At 44.3% G+C, this 23,765-nt stretch overlaps 1 protein-coding gene across 1 annotated transcript in view; it reads right to left on the bottom strand.

Annotated features, from left to right (window-relative positions):
* Positions 1-23,765, bottom strand: part of LOC122556798 (dedicator of cytokinesis protein 2-like) — a 754,195-nt gene that overhangs the window by 664,688 nt on the left and 65,742 nt on the right. The window contains exons 2-3 of the mRNA XM_043703987.2: positions 5,854-5,937; positions 243-283 (exon numbers count right to left, since the gene is read on the bottom strand). Coding sequence (XP_043559922.1) covers positions 243-283; positions 5,854-5,937 — 125 coding nt within the window. The remainder of the gene's footprint in view (positions 1-242; positions 284-5,853; positions 5,938-23,765) is intronic.

The raw sequence follows: 23,765 nt of genomic DNA, 5'->3' as shown, positions 1-23,765 counted from the left end.
TAATGCACACAATACAGAAACAAAAATCAAACTTAATTGTTCTTCTATGTTAGAACATTGGCTTCCAAATGATTATACTATAATATGAATTTTCATCACAGCAGTTACTTTATAAATGTTTAAGATAAAATGTAGCACGAATGTGTTTCAGAACGTTAACATATGAAAACATTTCAGTTGGATTTTAGATGAGGCAATGAATACAAGCAAGCAGCCATAGTTTACATCAAACATTGACTTACCCGCTGTGACTTGTTTTTCATCAGGCACCCTCTGTACCAGCCTGAGGGGAAGAGAAATATAGATATAATTGAGGGCCATATTTAGTTGAGATTCCCAATAAGGCAAAATTCTACAGACCTTTATAGAACAGGAAAAGGCCATTCAGCCCACAGATTATAGTTTGTGCTTCACTCTAAACACCTCCCCACCCCTTACTTCATCAAACCTCATCAGACTACCATGTACTTCCTTTCTGCACCATCTACTTATCTAGGTTCCCCTTAAAGGCATCTGCGTATTTCTATTTATTAATTACCTTCCGCTATATAACACAATATGAGGCTCAAGCACTAAATTATACAGGAGTGAGTGCATTTGTTCTTTGGGGGAGAAAAGGAAACATACTGCCAGGTGGTCTGGCCATGTGGCACAGACGAGACTGATTTCTGAGAGAAGAAGTGCTCAGAATCGTTGCTCTGATCCCAGTGTTTGTGTGTGACCTGTTTGGACCCATCACCAACCTGAACCTCCCGCTCTTCGTAGCAGTTGGCTAGGAGGTAATAATCTGGTTAGTTCCTTGCCATTAATCACAACAGGTCCGAAGTGGAGTCAAATGTGCAAACGTTAAGCTGATATTTGAAGCAAGTGCAATGAGTACCCCACGGTTCACGCGACAGGGGTCTTCAAATTCTTCAAGGTTTTTTGGACTCACAAAGGCTCTTATCTAGTCATGAGACTTTTGTCTGTCTGTAGGAAAAGCTAGATGAAAAAGGTACCACCATCCATTGCATGCCCATGTTCTCCCAGTTGCTGGTTGCATGATGCAATGAAGATGGAATTAGAGTCATAGAGATGTACAGCATGGAGACAGACCCTTCGGTCCAACTCGTCCATGCCGAACAGATATCCTAAATTAATCTAGTCCCATTTGTCAGCACTTGGCCCATATCCCTTTAAATCCTTCCTATTCATATACCCATCCAGGTTGTATTGCTTAACTGTATTTATCTGTGTTCACACGTTATTGCTTTGATACTGTCCTATACAAAGGATTAAAAAGCTTCAAATAAAAATCACACAGGATGCAAAACATTAATTCTTTCTCACTGTGCAAATGCTGCTGAGTTTCTCAAGCATTGTTTGTAATTACACTGTTAGGTTTATTTGGAATGAAGTAACATAAATGGGAAATCCAAACCCCTGAACACAACAAACTGGTCAGGATCAAAGCAGAACAACAGAAGCTGCTTGATAAAGGCTACAAATATAATCATTGGCCCATCCTGACTGAGTTCTGTAGAAAATCAATTGTTCATGAACAATGTGAAAATTGCACATTGCACCAAATTGCACCAACCTGAATGGAGGAACTCTGGGTCAGCCCACAGCAAAACCCCAAAACAAAGTCGAACCTTGGCCCAACGGTTAATATTAAACTTGGGAACAATAAGCACTGAATTCGAAATGTCTGAATAAATTAGCTTTTTGAAAATGTTTCCATCTTTCTTCTTAAGCTTTCCACCATGAACAAATAGAGCTGGATAGCGACTGGAAGGAGAATGCAATGATTGTAACAAGGTCAGCCAGGTGGACCTCGCACAATATGACGTTTGTGACTGTTAACCTGGTCCAATCAGGGAGCCCTGGCTGACAGATAGAAACAGGAGTGTCAAAGGTCCTGTTCACTCTGAGAGCTGGCTCTGAGGGATACTGGCCCCTGTGGTGTTATTTCAGTGGTGACATGAGAAAAGCATGCTCTAGAAGAAATTCACTTGAAACAATCGTCTTTGAGTTACATTAAGCATTTCTGGTATCATGCCATTAGTCAGGAAGCTTGATTTGTCTACTCCTGTCATCAAAAACTTGGGCCCAGTATGTGGAAAGAATGCACTCTATTTTTCCAGGCAAATGACATTGGGGCAGATGAAAAGCCACAAGTAATTCTGCTGACAGCTTGTGGACCTGCAGCTTTTTCAGTTCTTGGGAGCTTTACTTTTCCTGAGGCAACAGATGCTAAAGAATTGACAGATTTCGATAAGGAATATTACGACCCCAAGCCTTCTCAAATTCTGAGATGCCGTCGGTTTTACTCAGTTCTTCAAGAACCAGGAGAATCCATATCGAGATTTTTGACAAGATGAAGACTACTGACAAAGGCATGTAACTTTGGTTTCTCCCTTAATGAGATACTGAGAGACCAGTTGATATGTGGGATTAATGATGTAACCATGCAAAAGTGTGCACTAGCTGAAGCCCATCTGGACTTCAAACAGGTTTGACAATTGGCTTTATCATTGGAAAATACAGCAAGTGGAGCATATGAGTTGCAGGATATTCCAATGGAAGTGGGTCAGCCCACAGCAAAACACCAAAACAAAGCCAAGCCTCAGCCAAATGGTTAAAGGTTTCTCCAGGACCCAGGCCTGTACGCCATTAGTTGCTGTTGGTATGCGGCCTCAAGACAACAAAATAGTACTATTAGATGTAAACAGAGTAGGAGAACTCACAGGCTGGTATCCAGGGGAGTGCACACCCTGTAGGTCCACCTGCAGCTGGATTGGAACTATTAAAATGCTCAGCAACATCAAAATCAGAAGCAATTGAGGCAAACATCTGGTTAAATAATCACTCAGTTCTAATGGACGTCGATACTGGTGTGGCTGTTTGAATAATCGCAGAACTGGACTTTATGAAGATACAGTATGGACTTCACCCCTTATATTTGCATAATACCTCAGCCAGGCTGAGAGCCTGCACCAGGGAACCTTTACAGATTTAGTTCAGTTCTGGTCCAGCCAATGGAGAATATCTTACAAGGTCTATCACAGGTTTCCATTTATCCAGATGCCTGTTAATAACCTGGAAGACTAATAAGAAACACTGAGAGAACTTGGACATGGTCCTTAGATGCTTCGCTCAGGTGGGTGTATCCCAAGTGAACAATTAAGGCCATAGAGTTGACAAGACAGTGTTAAGGTGGGTAAAAACAATGACTGCAGATGCTGGAAACCAGATTCTGGATTAGTGCTGCTGGAAGAGCACAGCAGTCCAGGCAGCATCCGAGGAGCAGTAAAATCGACGTTTCGGGCAAAAGCCCTTCATCAGGAACACAAGCAGAGAGCCTGAAGGGTGGAGAGATAAGTGAGAGGAGGGTGGGGGTGGGGAGAAAGTAGCATAGAGTACAATAGGTGAGTGGGGGAGGGAATGAAGGTGATAGGTTGGTGGGGGGAGGGTGGAGTGGATAGGTAGAAAAGAAGATAGCCAGGTAGGACAAGTCATGGGGACAGTGCTGAGCTGGAAGTTTGGAACTGGGGTGAGGTGGGGGAAGCAGAAATGAGGAAACTGTTGAAGTCCACATTGATGCTCTGGGGTTGAAGTGTTCCAAGGCAGAAGATGAGGCGTTCTTCCTCCAGGCGTCTGGTGATGAGGGAGCGGTGGTGAAGGAGGCCCAGTACCTCCATGTCCTTGGCAGAGTGTGAGGGGGAGTTGAAATGTTGGGCCACAGGGCGGTGTGGTTGATTGGTGCTGGTGTCCCGGAGATGTTCCCTAAAGCGCTCTGCTAGTAGGCGTCCAGTCTCCCCAATGTAGAGGAGATCGCACCGGGAGCAATGGATACAATAAATTATATTGGTGGATGTGCAGGTAAAACTTTGGTGGTTGTGGAAGGCTCCTTTAGGGCCTTGGGTGGAGGTGAGGGAGGAGGTGTGGGCACAGGTTTTACAGTTCCTGCGGTGGCAGGGGAAGGTGCCAGGATGGGAGGGTGGTTGAAGGGGGGCGTGGACCTGACCAGGTAGTCACGGAGGGAACAGTCTTTGCGGAAGGCGGAAAGGGTTGGGGAGGGAAATATATCCCTGGTGGTGGAGTTTGTTTTAACCTATTGGAAGATAAAGAGATGGCAATTAAAAGGCACCCTGGTTCCCACATCTGTACAGGAGCTTAGATCTTTCCTCAAGCTGGTGAATTATTATGGAAAGCTCATACATAACCTGGCCTCCATCCTGGCACCTTCGGTTCAACTCTTAAAACAGGGTCAGCATTGGAAATGGTCACATAGCCAAGCCATGGCTTTCAGGGAGCGAAGAAACAGCTATCATCCCCTAAGGTGTTGGCACACCATGATTCTAAGCGAGATCTGGCATTGACATGAGATGCCTCCCTGTACAGCATTGGCATAGCATTAATTCGTAGGTGGCCCAATGGAGAGGAACATGAGTTAGCATATGCATCCAGGACTTTGGCTAATGCAGAGCGTAAATATGCCCAGTTAGAAAAGGAATGTTTGGCTATCATATTTGGAGTCATGAAGTTCTGCCAGCACCTTGACTGGCATAAATTTGTAATAATAATGGACCACAAACTCCTGCAAGGTCTACATGATGAGGACAAGGCAGTGCCAGCTATGACTTCAGGCTGAACTCAGCGTTGGGCTCTGATATTTAGTGCATATTGATTATCAGACATGGGCAGGGAGTATTTCATTCGGTCAATCGAATGTTGGATAATCAAGTGCCGAATAATACAGTTAGCCAAGCATCGGGACCTTGCAATCTCATTTGGATAATCTGAAATTTGGTTAATTGAATGCCAGATAATTGAGGTTCCTCTGTAATTACAAGATGGAACATCATCCGGGAAGCCAAGTAACAAATGCATTGAGCAGCCTCCCATCACTGAAAGATTCCGTAATGGTTTTCAAATTTATGAGCACACTTCCAGTCACAGCTGATAAGAGCAGGCTTTGGATGCAGAAGGATCCAGTGCTGACAACACTGGCATGGCTGTTGATGATGGGTGAAACCAAAGGGCCAGGACTGAAGCTTTGGTGGGTGCAGACAGGCCAGATCATAGTAGAGGATGACATTTAGCTAATTCTAGAAGGCTGCGATCGGATTGGTTCCACCACTTTCACAGTATGCAGTGATTGTAACAAGGTTAGCCAGATGGGCCTCATAGAACATGAGTTCCCTGATTGGGGCTGTTTATCTGGTCCCATCAGGGAGCCCTGACTGACAGCTAGAAACAGGAGTGTCAGAGGTCCTGTTCACTCTGAGAGCTGGCTCTGCAGGAACTGGATCAGTGTCAAGCACAATCCACATGTAAATAAAGTGTAACTTGGTGACAGGATACCGGTCTCAATGGAGTTATTGAATTGAGCTAAATTTATTGTCATGTGTACCAAGGCACAGTGAAAAGCTTTGTCTTGCAAGCAATACAGGCAGATCACAGAGTTAAGTAGCACAGACAGTAAGTAATAGGTAAAAACCGGCAAAAACAAAAACACAGTGAACGTTAAGAGTTTGCGAGTCCATTCAGTATTCTAACAGTAGGGTAGAAATTGTTATGAAATCAGCTGGTGCGTGTGTTCAGGCTTCTGTACCATCTCCTCAAGGTTGTCGAAAAGCACTGCCAGGATGGGATGGATCTTTGATTTCAGAAAAACGTCTCAGTAAGAATACGTTAAAGGAATATCAGTGCTGGAATGATCATGTTAATGTTATTTGATCTCCACAAAAATATATTTATTTCTCTGATTACTAATGCGATTTTAGGCTTTCAATCTGTCTTTCATGCAGAGACCCCTGTTACATAGTTACTCGTCTCTTTTCAACCAGTGTCTAGATTTCGGCTTACCTTCACACTTTTCCAGGATTTGCACTGTGTCCCCAACACATAGTGAGAGTTGTGGATCCCTCTGTGCCTCAAAGTTAAAGATCGCTGGAACAAAGTAAAAAATAAACAAAATTTAGCTGATCAAAAACCACCATTTTTATCTTTGCACAACTCCCTAAAGGTTTTGTCAGTGCAATTATGATCAGAGTTTTGTCACATGATTGCAAGGACAGAAATCTGACATATACTTGAAGACAGCTCGTGCCACTGTTTATGGTATGTTCCACAATTCACAGATTCACAAGGATTGCTGACCTTCTGTAAGGTAGAGTGGCTGATGACCTTAATTCTGATGAATAGTCATGGACCTGAAATTAATATCACGATACTAAGGCATTAGTGCAGTTTCTTTTAAAAAAAAATCAGGTTGAATTCAAATTTCACATTGGTTGGAATTGGAAGTGTGAGATTCTAGATTCCTAGCCCCCATGGGGTTACCACTATGCCACTGCCTCCTCTTACTGTTCATTATCAAAGGCATGAAAATTTAGGGTACAGGCTGTAAAAAGCACTGTCTACTTGAGTTTGTACTATATTATGTGCTACGCGACAATTTCTGTTGTATTCTACATTATTCCAATAGTGGTAAATATGGGTTATTGAATTTTATCTTCTACCCCCTGACAGTTATAATTACTACATTCCCACAGTGTGGAAGCAGACCATTCAGCCCATCAATTCCACACCAATCTTCTGAAGAGCATTCCGCCCAGATCCAGCCTCCCTACCTTAACCATGTATTTACCATAGCTAATCCATTTACCGACACATCCCTGGACACTATGGGGCAATTTAACATGGCCATCCACATAACCAACGCAGCTTTGGATTGAGGAAGGAAACTGGAGCACCCGGACAAGTAGGACAGGTCAAGAGGGCAGTGCCGAGTCCATCTTCCTTCTGACCTATCTGCTCTGCCCTCCCCACCAACCAATCACTATTAACCCCCCCACACTTGCATCCACCTAGTGCCATCCCAGCTACTTTACCCCAGCCCCCCTCTCCTATTTATCTCTCAACCCACTTCTCCCCTCCACATTCCTGATGAAGGGCTTAAGCCCGAAACGTCAACTCTCCTGCTCCTGGGATGCCGCATGCCTTTGATGTGCTTTTCCAGCATCTGCAGTCCTCACCATCTCCTTGATGTAACATTGTCAGAATGAGGCAACAGCATCAGCACCCTTCTTCAATTCACCTTTTGTGTGAAGAGAGACACAGCTGCCAGTTGGCCAGCTTGGAAAGACAATGGAACTACATACACACATACAAATGAGGGACAGCAGTAGGCCATTCAGCCCTCAAGCCTGTTCAGTAAGAACATGGCTGATCTGATGACTCCACATTGCAACCTCCTCCCTGGCACACTTCCAACCCTCCTTTTCTTTAGATCAGATTCTATTTACTCCCGGTGTCATGAGCTAGTGAGGGTAGGAATAGGAGGATAGAGCACATGAATACTGAGGAGCTGGTGCAGGGGAGAAGGATTCATATTTTTGGATCACTGGAATCTCTTCTGGGATAGAAGTGACCTGAATTAGGAGGATCGATTGCACCTGAAGTGGAAGGGGTCTAATATATTGGCGGGGAGATTTGCTAGAGCTGCTCAGGAGGATTTAAACTAGTAAGTGGGCTGGGAGGAGGACCCAGGGAGATAGTAAGGAAAGTGATCAGTCTGAGGCTGGTACAGTTAGGATAAGGAGCAAGTCAAACAGTCAGGACAGGTAAGAACAAAGCAGAGAACAAGGTAGGACTGATAACTTAAACTGCATTTATTTCAATGCAAGAGGCCTAACAGGGAAGGCAGATGAACTCAGGGCATGGTTGGGAACATGGAATTGAGATATCATAGCAATTACAGAAGCATGGCTCAGGGATGGGCAGGACTGGCAGCTTAATGTTCCAGGGTATAGATTCTATAGGAAGGATAGAAAGGGGCAGGAGAGGAGGGGGAGCGGTGTTTTGATTCGGGATAACCTTTAGAGGATATTTCTGCCAATATGTCCAGGGACTTCCCAGTTCTCAGTTCCACCCTGAGAAATAAGAAAGGGATGATCACTTTATTAGGATTGCATTATAGAACCCCCAGTCACCAGCAGGAAATTGAGAAACAAATTTGTAAGAAGATATCAGTTATCTATAAGAATAATATGGTGGTTATGGTAGGGAATTTTAAATTTCCAAACATAGACTGGGACTGCCATAGTGTTGAGGGTTTAGATGGAGAGGAATTTGTTAAGTATGAACAAGAAATCTTTCTGATTCTGATTCTAGGTGGATATACCTACTAGAGAGGTACAAAACTTGACCTACTCTTGGGAAATAAGACAAGACAGGTGACTGAGATGTCAGTGGGGGAACACTTTGGGACCAATGACCAAAATTCTATTTATTTGAAAATAATGAAGAAAAAGACCAGATCAAAAAATTGAAGCTCTAAATTGGAGGAAGGCAGATTTTGACGATTTGAGGCAAGAACTTTCAAAAGTTATTTGGGGACAGATATTTGCGGGTAAAGGGACAGCTGGAAAATGGGAAGCCTTCAAAAATGAGAACTCCAGTCCAAAGACAGAATGTTCCTGTTAGGGTGAAAGGAAAGGCTGGTAGGTGTAGGGAATGCTGGATGACTAGGGAAATAGAGGGTTTGGTTAAGAAAAAGAAGGAAGCATATGTCAGGTATAGACAGGACAGATTGAGTGAATCCTTAGAAGAGAATAAAGGCAGTAGGAGTACACTCAAGAAAGAAATCAGGAAGGCAAAAAGGGGACATGAGATAGCTTTGGCAAGTAGGGTTCAGGAGAATCCAAAGGGGTTTTATAAATGCATTAAGGACAAAAGGTAACTAGGGAGAGAATAGGGCCACTTATAGATCAGCAAGGTACCATTGTGTGGAACTATAGGAGATTGTGTATTTTGTATCAGTGTTTACTGTGGAGAAGGACATGGAAGCTACAGAAAGTGGGGAAATAAATAGTGACATATTGGAAAATGTTCATACTACAGAGGAGGAGGTGCTACGTGTCTTAAACATATAAAGGTAGATAAATCCCCAGGACCTGATCAGATGTACCCTAGGGGTCTATGGAAAGCTAGGGAAGTGATTGCTGGGCCTTTTGCTGAGATATTTGTATCATCGATAGTCACAGGTGAGGTGCCAGAAGACTGGAGATTGGCTAATGTGGTACCATGATTTGAGTAAGGTGGTAGAGAAAAACCAGGGAATTATAATCCAGTGAGCCTGACATCAGTGGGCAAATTTTTGGAGGGAATCCTGAGGGATAGCATTTACATGTATTCAGAAAGGCAAGGACTGATTAGAAATAGTCAACATAGCTTTGTGCGTGGGAAATCATGTCTCATGAACTTGGTTGAGTTTTTTGAAGAAGCAACAAAGAGGATTGATGAGGGCAGAGCAGTGGACGTGATCTATGTGGAGTTCAGTAAGGCATTCGATAAGGTTCCTCATGGGAGACTGGCTCGCAAGGTTAGATCATGTGGAATACAGGGATTTGGATACAGAACTGGCTCAAAGGTAGAAGATAGAGGATGGTAGTGGAAGGTTGTGTTTCAGACTGGAGGCCTGTGACCAGTGGTGTGCCACAAGGATTGGTGCTGGGTCCACTCCTTTTCATCATTTATATAAAGGATTTGGATGGGAACATAGGAGGTATAGTTAATAAGTTTGCAAATGACACCAAAATTGGAGGTGTAGTGGACAATGAAGAAGGTTACCTCAGAGTACAACAGGATCTTGATCAGATGGGCCTATGGATTGAGGAATGGCAGATGGAGTTTAATTTAGATAAATGCAAGGTACTGCATTTTGGAAAAGCAAATCAGGGCAGGACTTATACACTTAATGGTAAGGTCCTGGGGAGTGTGGCTGAACAAAGAGACCTTGGAGAACAGGTTCAGAGTTCCTTGAAAGCGGAGTCGCAGGTAAATAGGATAGTGAAGAAGACATTTGGTATGTTTTCTTTTATTGCTGAGTGCATTGAGTACAGGAGTTGGGTGGTCATGTTGCCGCTGTACAGGACATTGGTTAGGACACTTTTGGAGTACTGCTTTCAGTTCTGATCTCCCTGATATAGGAAGGATGTTGTGAAACTTGAAAGGGTTCAGAAAAGACTTGCAAGAATGTTGCCGGAGTTGGAGGATTTGAGCTACAGGGAGAGGTTGAATACCTGGGGCTGTTTTCCCTGGAGCGTAAGAGGCTGAGGGGTGCCTTTACAGAGGTTTATAAAATCATTAAGTGCATGGATCGGGTAAATAGACATAGTCTTTTCCCTGGTGTGGGGGAGTACAGAACCAGAGGGCATACATTTAGGCTGAGAGGAGGAAAAATGTAAAAGGAACCTAAGAGACAACTTTTTCACACAGAAGGTGGTGCGTGTATGGAATGAGCTGCCAGAGGAAGTGGTGGAGGCTGGTACAATCACAACAGTTAAGAGGCCTCTGGATGGCTATGTGAATAGGAAGGGCTTAGAGGAACATGGGCCAAGTGCTGGGAGTAGATTATTTTAGGATATCTGGCCAGCATGGACGAATTGAACTTGAACTGTTTCTATGCTGTACAGCTCTATGACTCTGTGAACCTATCTCTGTGAACCTATCAGACTTTGCTTCCACTGCCCTTTGAAGAAGAGTTCCAAAATCCTGTGAAGCTCTGTCAGAAAAGATTTCTCTTCACCTTTCCCTTAAATGTGTAACATCTTGTTGTTAAACAGTGACTCCCAGTTTGAGATTCTCCCACAAGAGAGAATATCCCTTCCACCTCCACTTAAACAATATTTCAGCACCTGCTTTTGAGAGGCAGAGCAGAGAGAAGAATGTGATTTCATATTTACAGATCCTGAAAGACTTTCTTCTGCTCTCTCTCTCTCTCTCTCTCCCTGTTCTCTCAATATCTCCGAAAACCGTGCCAATGAAAATGCAAGTCGGGAAAGCAATACAAGATTCAAAGGTATGGACAGATTCTGTCGCTACTGTGGATGTTTAACGGACTGTCATCCAGATATTGAATTAGACAGCAAGAGAACTTTAGAGATTGCCAAGGACTTTTATTGTAAATCTATAGTTTAGCACAAATACCTGTTTCCACCTTTCCCTATTCAGAAGCCAATTCCCTGCTGGGAAAACCCCAGCTCTTAAATACAAAGCCCACTGAGGGTTATTTTCTCTCAGCCAATTGTGGAGCCGTTCTGGTCCATCCTTAAAGGAACCTGCATTTCTAACGAGTCAACAATTAACCAACTGTGACATCATGTGTAAAATCTAACACCTCAAAGATTCTAATTTTTAAACTGTGAAGCATTATTTCTTCCTGTCTATCCCAGAGTCTCTGCCTTCTAAACCCATTATCTGCATCTGTACATATCTTTGAGGGTGTGAGAGGTAATTTCGGTTTAAACTTTAAGATGTGCCTGGACCACAGACTGATCTATAATAAAAGACAAAACTTTTGTTTCTTTTCTAACAACTTGGGGGCTCGTCCCAGTGGTGGAGGACGTGGAAATTGGGTATATAATAAAGGATACGGTGGCAAAATCCATGGATGCCCTATAAATAACCGCTGGGTGTGTATTAGCAAAACTGGGAGGTGGGACCTATCCTCCGTGTTGCTCAGGGAGCAGGTTGACAGAGTCAAGGAGACCAAGATACAGATCCCTGATCGGGGGTTGGGGAAAGAGCAAGACTGTCAGGGAACGGTCGTGCTCCCTAAAGTGCCATCTGTATACGAAGAGGTAGAAGGACAGATTGAACTCCCTGATGTTACACAAAACCTGTTTATTGATCTCACCTCTAGAATAGCCACTGTTTTAAATGTTAGCAATTGCTGGGTCTGTGGGGGGGCCGCATATGTCGGAACAATGGCCGTGGACTGGTCAAAGCTTAGACATAGGGGAATTGCTGCAAACCACTTGGACTCATGACAACGACAGAAAAAGCCAGGGGTGGAGACTGACAAACAGCCCTGAGGGCCAGTTCTGTATTGAAGGCAAGGGGACCGTGAAGGTAGGGATTAGCCCCTGTCAGAATATATTGGATGCAACCACGCGAGTATGGTGGCCTGAGAATATTGCTTGGTACATTGCACACCGAGGTCATCAAAATTGCATTCGGTTACGTTCTGATTCCTCCTCTTACGAGCTAAGTGCTGACCCTTCCGATGGCATGAAAAGAGTGTGGAGCGGTGGTTGTCAGGGGAATCAATGCTGGAATAATCCTGTCCAGACTCTGCCACGGGGTCAACAATCCGAATACTGGAATTGCAGTGGTCCTGGTCCTTATGAGGGCGTCCCTGGGGTAAAGGAGTTGTGGGACGACGTTGTGAGGCAGGGAGGGCCTGCTCCAGATGGCCTATTTTGGATATGCGGTAATCAGGCATATTCCAAACTGCCCATGGGATGGGCTGGAGTATGCTTCCTGGGTCTAATAAGACCTGAATTCTTCCTATTACCCCGGGAGGAAGGCGATGATTTGGGAGTTAAACTCTTTGACTCCCTGCGTAGGTCGCCAAGGGATATCCAAGTCGGTGATTGGGGGGATGAGTGGCCACCGGCCCGGATTATTGAATACTACGGGCCGGCTACGTGGGCACAGGACGGATCATGGGGATATCGTACTCCTATCTATATGCTAAATCGAATTATCAGGCTCCAAGCAGTCGTAGAGGTCATTACTAACCGGACTGCCCTGGCCCTAGAGCTGTTGGCTCAGCAGCAGGATCAGATGAGGGCTGCTATATATCAAAACCGACTTGCCTTGGATTATCTGTTGGCCTCGGAGGGGGGTGTGTGCGGGAAATTTAACCTGACAAACTGCTGTCTAGAAATTGACGATAATGGTAAAGTGGTTTTGAAAATTTCTGATGAAATTCGGAGATTGGCCCATGTGCCAGTACAATCTTGGCGTCCTCTTAGTGGCATCGGATGGTGGGATGGTCTCCTAGGTGGTAGCTGGTGGCGCACGGCGTTGCTGGTGGTTGGGGGAGGCATGATTCTTCTTCTCGTATTACCCTGCCTAACTCCCTGTATTCAGTTTTTAATTCAGAAAAATATTTCCCGACTCCAGGCAGTGGTGGTTCCACAACATGGGACGCGGGAACTTAAAGTGATGTTGCTGCGAAAGACCAAGGATTTCCCGGGCCCTTGAGGGAAGGGGGGGCTTATCTTGGTCAGGCACATCTTAAAGAAAGAAAAGGGTGGAATTGTGAGAGGTAATTTCGGTTTAAACTTTAAGATGTGCCTGGACCACAGACTGATCTATAATAAAAGACAAAACTTTTGTTTCTTTTCTAACAGAGGACATATGTGTTTTTAATTTTTCTCATGCTTGATAAATATTAGAATTCCTTTTAAGGGAAACCCTTATGTTGGCTTCTTCCATTTCTAGTGAGCCACATCTTACTCATAGAATTGCTACACTGTGAAAGCAGGCCATTCAGCCCATCGAGTCCACACCAATGCTCCGAGGAGCATTCCACCATGACTCACACTCCCTACCCTGCTATTGCCGACACATCCCTGGCACTATGGGAAGTTTAGAATGGTCAATACACCTAACATGCACAGCTTTGGACTGTGATAGAAAACCAGAGCGCTCGGAGGAAGCCTATGCGGACTTGGGGACAATGTGCAAACTCCAAGTAATTGCCTGAAGCGGGACTCAAAAGCGGGTCCCCGGTGCTGTTAGGTAGCAGTGCTCACCACTGTGCCACCCTGCCACCACTGCACCACTGCTCTCACAATCATAATGTCATGGAGATCTACAGCATGAAAACAGGCCTTTTGGTCCAACTCATCCATGCCTACCAGATATCTTAAATTAATCCAGTCTCATTTTTCAGCATTTAGCTCATATCCCTCTAGACCCTTCCTATTTATATACCCATCCAGATGCCTTTTAAAGGTTGTCATTGTACCAGCCTCCACCACTTCCTCTGGCAGCTCATTCCAGAAACACCTCACCCTCTGCGTGAAAAAGTTGCTCCTTAAGCCCTTGTTAAATCTTTCCTCTCTCACTTTAAACCAATGCCCTCTAGCATTGGACTCCACTTCCCTGGGGAAAAGACCTCGGCTAGTCACCCTGTCTACATCCCTTATGATTTTATAAGCCTCTGAAAGGTCACCCCTCAGCCTCCAACGCTCCAGGGAAAACAACCCCTTCGTATTTGAAGTCTGCTAGCTGCGTGCTTAAAATAGAATTTAAAACTCATGTGCCTGTACTGGGTGAGAGGGAGTTAAAGGAGAGGTATCAATTCCCTTTCCTGAACCAGTTGTAACATTGTGTGAGCTGTATTCTACTCTGTGTCCTTGTCTAATGTCTGCTGTAGATTACACTCTCTCTGTGATCGTGGGCTGCACAGGCATTAGATTCTTCAACTAATTTTACAATTCTGACACGAAGGGAAAAAGCGAAAGTGATATTTTAAAAGCTAATTCGAAAACAGGTGAAAGCAGCACAACAATATTTTTATTGAAAGTAGAAATGAAAATAGATTTCCCAGATTGCCTGGTAATGGCTGCTGACTTGTACCTTAGAGGACGTATACTGACGTGATGGATGGGTCATTGCTTTAGAAATTCTATTACCTGCCCGCTTGCAAACTAAATGTATGGGCAATAAATTAAAATGTATTACTGAGGAGCAGAATGGCACAGTATCAAGGTTGTCATTTTTTTTTGTTTATATGTGGTGAAGTGAGCAGATGGTCCTCCTATCTTGTGCCCTCCTGCCTGCCCATTTCATTTCCCAGAAACTGGAGAGTACAGCAACTCTCGTCGGGCACACAGTGCCAGGCCTGCCAGTTTGGCTAAAGTAATCCCCACTCTGAGAACTGCTTGTCTCAGTGCCCTTGACCCTCAGCGCAGCACGTTTGGAAAATACAAAGGGGGGCCAACAGTGGGAATCCACAAGATGTGAATCCATCCAAGGATAAGTAATTAAATCACGGCGTTGGTGGTGTTAATTAGGCTTCTGGCCTCTGTCATAAGATGCTACCTGTTGGATCATTGACTCTACCCCCTACAGCAAGGGAGCTGGGCTTCTATTCTTAGAGAGTTATAGTCTGTGAAAGTGACAGACTTCACAACGCGAAAAGGTCATCTGCATTGTCGTGACATTACTTCTAACAGAATGGATTCAGTTTACACAACCCAGAGGACTGCACCTTCGCTGGACACTTTTGGGAGCACTTGGAGCCTCCGAAAGCTACTTGCCTTTCTTAACATTTCAGTCCCCACGGTGGCTGGAAAGGATTAGTGTTTCATTAGTCTGAAACTGGAAATATTGGTGGGGGTGTAGGAGGAAATAAAGAAGGAAAGGAAAGGTTTAAAAAAAAGCAGAGATGGAGGATGAGTAATTGGGAGGAGGAGGTAGAAAGGAAGGGAGAACTAAAGAGACTGTACTTCTGTAGTTCCCTTCACCATCTCAGGAGGCCCCAAGTGGCTTTCCAGTATTTTTGGAGTAAACGTCACTGTTGTAATACTGGAAATGTGGCAGACAACATAAACACAGAAAAGCCCCTTAACAGGATTAGATTCCCTACAGTGTGGAAGCAGGCCCTTCAGCCCAACAAGTACACACTGACCCTCCGAAGAGCAGCCCACCCAGACCCATTCCCCCCTGACTAATGCACCAAACACTACAGGCAATTTAGCATGGCCAATTCACCTGACCTGCACATCTTTGGACTGTGGGTGGAAACCGGAGGAAACCCACGCAGACACGGGGAGAATGTGCAAACTCCACACAGGGTGGAATCAAACTCTGAGGCTGGAATCAAACCTGGGACCCTGGTGCTGTGAGGCAGCAGTGCTAACCACTGAGCCACCGTGCCGCCCCATGGTGATGGTGAAAACAATTCAATTCCAAGGAGCTGGCCGTGCAAAATAAATATCAACCACAACAGCAAAGAAAACAATTTGCTCTTTTTCGAATAATGGCATGGAAACTGGCAACACCGTCTGAGATTGTAGATGGGGCCCTCAATTTAGCACCTTGTTCATACCTGCACCAGTGCAGTACTAACCTCAGTGGTATAGTGCAGGCACTGTTAATCCACAAGCTCAGCTAATATTCTGGGGACCTGTGTTCAAAATCTGCTTCAGCAGATGGTGGAATTAAGACCAACATCTCATCTTCAGACAACTTTCAGGTTGTGAGCCCTTCTCTTTAGCTTTACTTGTTATATTCTCTGTCACTATGTCCTCTCTCCCCTCTCCCCACCCCAGAGGCACTGTCTGCTCTTTTCAGTCTGGCAGTTAGACACACCATCGTTCTGCCATTCTCATATTCCGGTCCCTTAATCTGAACTATCAACATCCTTTCTCCCCCAGAAAAGAGTAGGCAGTCCCTCTAGGGTGGGGAGAGGGGAGAGAGGACATAGCGACAGAGAATATAACAAGTAAAGCTAAAGAGAAGGACTCACAATCTGAAAGTTGTCTGAAGATAAGATGTTGGTCGTAATGCCACCATCGGAATTTGAACACAGCTCCCCAGGTCACTAGCTGAGTTTGTGGATTAACAGTCCGGCAGTAATACCATCACCACCTCTCTAAATGGCATGAAAGTTGACAAGTCATGTTGCAGCTATATAAAACTTGACTTCATCCACATTTGGAATATTGTGTGCAGTTCTGGCCACCACACTACAGGAAGGATGTGGAGGCTTTGGTAAGAGTGCAAAAAAGGTTCTGCAGGACAGTTGCCTGAATTGGCTGTAAGGAGAGGTTAAACAAATTTGGATTGTTTTTGCTAGAGCTTACGGGGCTGAGGAGTGACCTAAGAAGTATATAAAATTATGAGGGGCATGGATAAGTTGAGTTGTCGGAGCTTTTCCCAGGGTGGAAATGTCAAATACTAGGGGCGTAGGTTTAAAGGTGAGAGGGATATAATTTAAAGGATATGTATGAGGAAACTTTATTTACACAGAAGGTGGTAGGTGCCCGCAACATATGCTGCCAGGGGAGGTGTTGAAGCAGATATGATAGCAATATTTATGAGGCATTTAGACAGGCACATATAGGGGCAGGGAAAAGAGTGACATAGATCATGTGCAAGCAGATAGGATTAGGTCAGAATAGCATCATGGTCAACACAGGCATGATGGGCTGAAGGGCTTGTTCCCTAAGTTATGTTCAAGCTTGATGCTGGCATTCAGTGGCATTGTGCAAAAGCTTGTGAAAATGTGGGTCATGCAGTCCCAGATGACACAACAGGGATAATTAATTAATTAATTAATAATTAAGAATTAAGGGTGACAGAGCAGCAAATGTTTCTTATTAAAATGACAGAACTAGCTGAGTGGAGCAAATTCCCACAAAGGCAAGGACAAAGTACCTTTAGCATCAGAACATTTCAGAAGAAAGTATTAAGAGCTTATTAAGAATAATGCTTTTCTGCCTTGCTGTGACTTTCACTGAAAGTTGGCAAGCAAGCTTTCAGAGATGTAAACACAAATGTAACGGACAGATTGTGATTTTTAAAACAAATCGCTTCCTCTTCCCACCACCTGTTTGTCAGCAGATTGTGATTTACATTTTCCCAATTTTAAATCATGGGGGCATATCTACTTAACTCTCTCTATTTGTGGACTCAGGCTTTGTATGGAATACAACACCACTGTGATGAGGTTAAACCAGCAGAAAGGAAAAAGTCCTTCCTGATAGAGGGCTCTTGCCCAAAAAGTCAATTCTCCTGCTCCTTGGATGCCGCCTGACCTGCTGTGCTTTTCCAGCACCACACTCTAAACCAACAGAAAGTCTTATTTCACTCTTCAAAGTGTTTGCACTTTGCAACACAGGCACACTTACAAACGTACGAGGGCAAATAGAACTGGAGAAGATGAAGAGGTGCACCTGGATTGGCTGCTTTCTTGGTGCGTCTATGAAAGTTTCTAATAGTCCTTGTGGACATGCCAACTATCCTGAGCCGTCTGAGGAAGTAGAGGCATTGGTGTGCTTTCTTGACTGTAGCGTCGATGTGGGGGATGGACCAGGACAGAGTGTTTGTTGACACTTGCTCCGAGGAACGCGAAGCTCTCTGCCATCTCTACCTCAGCATCATTAATTCAGACAGTCCTCCACTTCACTTCTTCATTTTGCTGACATTAAGGAAGAGATTGTCATCTTTACACCATGTCGCTAAGCTCTCTATCTCTTTCCCGTACTCTGTCGCATCATTGTTTGAGATCCGATCCAACGTTGTAGCTAAGTGCTTTTATTCTTGGTAAACCTCCTCTTCCCCCTCACAAGAAACCTCAGGTCCTCCCTCAAAGGTCACGGTGAGGACTGGAAGCAATATTTCAGATGTGGGCGAGCCAGCGAAGTCACCAGTCCCAAAACCCCCCTTCTATGGGTTAGTGCCAAGTGATGATTTGGTTTTGTTTGATTTGATTGTTTTATTGTCAAGTGTGTTTATAACAAATATTATGAAAAGTGTTGATTTTTAAAATATTATATAATCCCTACAGTGTGGAAACCAGAGCACCCCGAGGAAACACAAACACGGGGACAACACATAAACTCCACACAGACGGTCGCCTGGGGCTGGAATCAAACCCGGAACCTGGTGCTGTAAGGCATCAGTGCTAACCATTGAGCCATCATGCTGTCCCAAGTGTCATCACTCTCCAGCTCCATCTTAAAGCACAGAAAAATAAAGTTGGCAAGAATATAAAGCTGGAAAATAAAGCAATAAAATTAATCTAATAGTTTTATCTCAATAATGTTAGCTGGCCTTTGGAACAGCTCATGCTTCTGTTCACCCACAGGCCTGGATCTTGGCTCCATCCTGCAGCCTCAAGTCCCTGCTGCTAAACTGACTGCACTCCTGCCACCTCACTTCGTCACACCATCGTTGCTAGGGTTGCCACTCTCCGGCAACATCTCACTTCCACCGTGAGACCGCGATGGGCCAATCTTGCTGATGCAGCTGCCGCTGGTGCCACAGGGTCCTGAGCCTAAACTCACTGCCAGGCAGCCGGGCCTACCCATGAACATAGAGCCTGCGTGTCTGGACTGGGGGATTAAGCCTGATGCCTGCTCCTCTCTCACTGGGAGACCTCGGGGCTGGGGTGGAGCCACGTCCGCTACTGGATGCCCAACACCTGCCTTTCGACATTTACTTGGCCTCACTGCTCCCTGCGCCTGTGCCACCATCTTTATCTGCCATTCCATACAGCTGGCTTGTATTGTTCCTGTGACATGCATCAAATTGTTGATCCACACATAAAAAACCTTATGTAAGCGCTAATCATTACCGAGTATGAGTTAGCCCACATGCCCAGATTAAAAAGAAAATCTGAAGTTTGTTTTTTTGAAAGTAAATTTGACTGACTCATTGGTCTAGGAGAAAGTGAGGACTGCAGATGCTGGGGATCAGAGCTTAAAAATGTGTTGCTGGAAAAGCGCAGCAGGTCAGGCAGCATCAAAGGAGAAGGAGAATCGATGTTTCGGGCATAAGCCCTTCTTCAGGAATCAATCGGGCGGGGGGGGGGCAAGGAAAAATTCCAACCTTATTCCAATGTTTGGCACAAGAGAAGGAATGAGTCAAAAAGTGTGGCGCAGCATCTGAGGAGCAGGGGAGTTGACATTTCGAGCATAAGCTCTTCTTTTGGTTTCTTTTGTATTTGCCCATCACAGTGATCTTGCTGACATTTGTCGAACTGCTTCGATCACAATGTAAATTATAAGAGCACATGATCCAGGTTCGGGCGTTTGCAAAAGCTGAAGAAAGTTAGTATCTTCCAGGGACACGGGACTGGAAGACAGTGACACACAGTGGCTACGGTTAACATAGACTTTCATAATGATGATAGCACCAACAGGATGAGCAAACTCCAGCAACTAGCCCCGAGTCACAGGCAACAGGCTATCAATCGGGAACTCCCCTTCACAACTGGCAGCTTCCTTGGATTTATTAACATGAGTGGCACCCATTTGTTCAGACTTAGCTGATTCAGAAAGAATCTTGAGTCAGTGGAAAACATTTTCCTTGCTACGCTGTTTAAATAGCAGTCAAACATGGGCACAATGAAGAGGAAAAGTGAGGCTCCCCATTTCTACAATTGTGCTCCTGAAACTCAAATATCCTTTGCTTTGTTGATGCTGGAGTTGACTGTGTTGGAAGAATCATAGAACCCCTCCATTGTGCAAACAGACCATTCAGCCCAACTAAACCACACCGACCCTCCGAAGCATAACCCACCAGACCCATTCCCTTACATTTCTCCCTGACTGATGCAGCTAATCTACACATCCCTGAACACTATGGGACAATTTAGCATGGCCAATTCACCTAACCTGCACATCTTTGGAATGTGGGAGGAAACCCACATAGCCACGGGGAGAATATGCAAACACCACACTGACAATCACCCGAGGCTGGAATTGAGCCCACGTTCCTAGTGCTATGAGGTAGCAGTGCTCACCACTAAGCCGCTGAGCCACCATGCTGCCCCAAAGAGGGTGATGTAATTCAGTGTTGAATTTCCTGACCGGTACATCGACAGTGATGGTGTTAGCTGTGCTATAGAGGCCTTTAGTAATTGGGTCAGACTATTATTGCAGACTATTGCAGAGAAGCATCTTTTGTCCTTTGGGAGATACAGTTTCTGTAGATTTGCAAACTGTTGCTGTATCCAAGTGGCAAAGTTCATTTCAGTCCCACACTCATCCTTCCTCTCAATATGTTTTCAGTGGAGAGAAGTCAATCTCATCTAAAAGCTGCAGAAATCTACAGGCACCTCCTCCGAAGCACGTCCATTACTCTCCCTCAGGTACCAGCTGACTTAAAGGTACAGGCACCTTGTTGGAGTTTGTTCACTGAAAATTTGTCAGCATTTGCCAGGAGTGTTCACTGTACAAAGTTAAAAATCACACAACACCAGGATAGTCCAACAGGTTTATTTGGAAGTACTAACTTTCGGAGCACTGCTCCTTCATCAGGTGGTTGTGGAGTATAAGATTGTAAGACACAGAATTTATAGCAGAAGTTTACAGTATGATGCAACTGAAATTATATATTGAAAAAGACCTGAATTGTTTGTTGAGTCTCTCATCTTTTAGCATGGACATGTTGGTTGTGAGTGTGTCAGTGTTTGTTATCCAAATAAACTTTATTCTTTCTAAATTCTGGATTCTGAACAATGTCAAATGTTTATTCAAGTAAACTAGCTGCGTTTCTGAGCAGTCTCTTTAGTTTCTGTCTACTGGTTTTAATTGCTAAATATTTCTGACACTGAATGCAAACTATTGACATTATCATTTGTAAAAAGCTTGGTTTAGGTATGTATTCTTGAATAAGTAGATGGAAACATAAAATGTCCCAGTGCACACAGACATTGCCTGGTCTCAAGATAGAAAAATAAAAGCATACAAAATAGGAGCAGGAGTAGGCAATTCGGCCCTTTGAGCCTGCCCCACCATTCAATATGATCATGGCTGATCATGCAATCTCAGTTTCCCATTCCTGCTTTCTCTCCATCCCCCTTGATCCCTTTAGCCGCAATGGCCATGTTCAGCTCCCTCTTGAATATATCTAATGAACTGGCCCCAACAGCTTCCTGTAGCAGAGAATTCCACAGGTTCCCAACTCTCTGGGGAAGAAATCCTTCCTTGTCTCAGTGCTGAACAGTTTACCCTTTATTCTTAGACTGTGAGCTCTACTCCTGGACTTCCCCAACATTCTTCCCACATCTAGCTTGTCTAGTCCCATCAGGATTTTATGTTTCTAGGAGATTTCCCCTTCATTCTTTTCACTTCCAGTGGGCACAAGCCCTGTCAAGGAGCAGGAAAGTCGACATTTCGAGCATAAGCTCTTCACCAGGACATTCCTAATGCTTGGAACGTTGACTCACGTGCTCCTCGGATGCTGCCTGACCAGCTGTACTTTTCCAGCGCCACACTTTTCAACCCTGATCTCCAGCATCTGCAGTCCTCACTTTCTCCAAATCCAGTCGATCCAGTCTATACTCGTATGTCAGTCCTGCCATCCAAGGAATCAGTCCGGTGAACATTCGCTGGACTCCCTCAATAGAAAGAATGTCCTTCCTCTGACTAGGATATCAAAGATGGTTGATTCCATTCCGATACATGACAAACAGACCAAATAAATGGAACAAAACAACCAGAAAATGTACCATGGAATCTTTTACATCTGCCTGACAGAGCAGATGGGACTTAGTTTAAGATGCAATTGAAAAGACTGCACCTCTGAAAAGGCAGGTCTCCTACAGTATTGCAACTGAGGATTAGCCCAGATTTGGTGTTGAGTAAGGAGTGGCATGCTCATGATTCTGGATCAGTGGTCGCACTCTTGCCTCTCAGTCAAAAGGTTATGGTTTCAAGTCTCGCTCTAAGACTGCAGTACCTAATCATGATAATCCTCCAATATTGAGAGTATTTGATCAAGTGGATGATTTCATGACACTAATCTGAAGTGTAATCGGTTCTCCCAATGTCTTAGCCAACATTCTTAACTAGTCCTCACTTGTTCTGTTGATCATTTATTGAGTTTAACTTGGTTGAATCTTCCCATTCTGTTGACCTTTTGCAGTAGGTAATGATGGACACTTGCAAAGTGAACGAGGAAAGAACGCACTGAGGTGAAAATTAATACAGCAAAAGCATGTTAAAAGGGTGCCCCAAACCGCTACAAAATGTCAGTTCCTTATGTTCAATTGGCCTTGTCCCTCCCTGTCTTTCTATAATCTCGTCCAGTACTATAACACACCAACCAGTCTTGTTCCTGCATATCTAGACATTTATGCATCACCCCTTACCTTTGTCCCAGAAATAGTGGTTCTACCTTCAGCTATCCAGACCTAAAACATTCAAATTCCCTTCCTAAACTTCCCTGTCTCTCTACATCTCTCTTGTCTTTAAAAATCCTACACTTTTGACCTAACTGAAAGTCACCTGTTCTAACTAGTGTCCTTTGGCTCAAGAAAATAACTTCAAATTGACACTATATTAGAGGCACTATGCAAATGCAAGAAGTTCTTATCGTTGACAGAAATTTGGATTGTACAGTCGATTATATTATGATGTGATCTTGAGAACATAAGAAATATGACCAGGATAGCAATCCTCAAGCCTGTTCCACCATTCAATAAAATCAAGGCTGATCCAACATTCCTGGAGTCCATTTCTTTGCACTTTCCCTATAAGCCTTGATTCCCTAATTGCTCAAGAATCTATCTCAGCCTTAAAGATAGACAAGCACTCTGCCCCTACCGTTATCTGGGGTAAGGAGTTCTAAAGACTTACAACCCCAGAAAAATGCCCTCCTCATCTCACTCTTAAATTGGTTAAATATCACACAACACCAGGTTATAGTCCAACAGGTTTATTTGGAAGCACTAGCTTTCGGAGCGCCGCTCCTTTATTAGATGGTAGTGGAGTATCAGATCGTGAGACACAGAATTGCAACCATCTGATGAAGGAGCAGCGTTCCGAAAGCTAGTGCTTCCAAATAACTCTGTCTGAACCTTGTTTCCTCAACCTTATGTAAGCCTCCTTCTTCCTCCTTACAAGACATTCAACCTCCCTCGTCAAACAAGGTTCCCTCACACAACCATCTCTTTTCTGCCTGACAGGTACATACATATCAAGGACATGTCGTATCTGTTCCTTGAAAAAGTTCCACATTTCAATGACATCCTTCCCTGACAGCCTCTCCTCCCAATTTATGTTCCTCAGATCCTGTCTTGCAGCATCATATTTACCCTTCCCCCAATTGTAAAACCTGCCCTGTTGCATGCACCTATCTCTCTCCAAAACCAAGGTAAAAGTCACAGTATTGTGGTCACCATCACCAAAATGCTCACCCACTAACAAGCCTATCACTTGTCCCGGTTCGTTACCAAGTAC

The sequence above is a fragment of the Chiloscyllium plagiosum genome, unplaced genomic scaffold (assembly GCF_037043375.1).
Source record: "Chiloscyllium plagiosum isolate Xiang-an unplaced genomic scaffold, Cpla_swu_hap1 HiC_scaffold_16, whole genome shotgun sequence".
Lineage (NCBI taxonomy): Eukaryota > Metazoa > Chordata > Chondrichthyes > Orectolobiformes > Hemiscylliidae > Chiloscyllium > Chiloscyllium plagiosum.
This window is presented reverse-complemented; position numbering and strand designations above follow the sequence as displayed.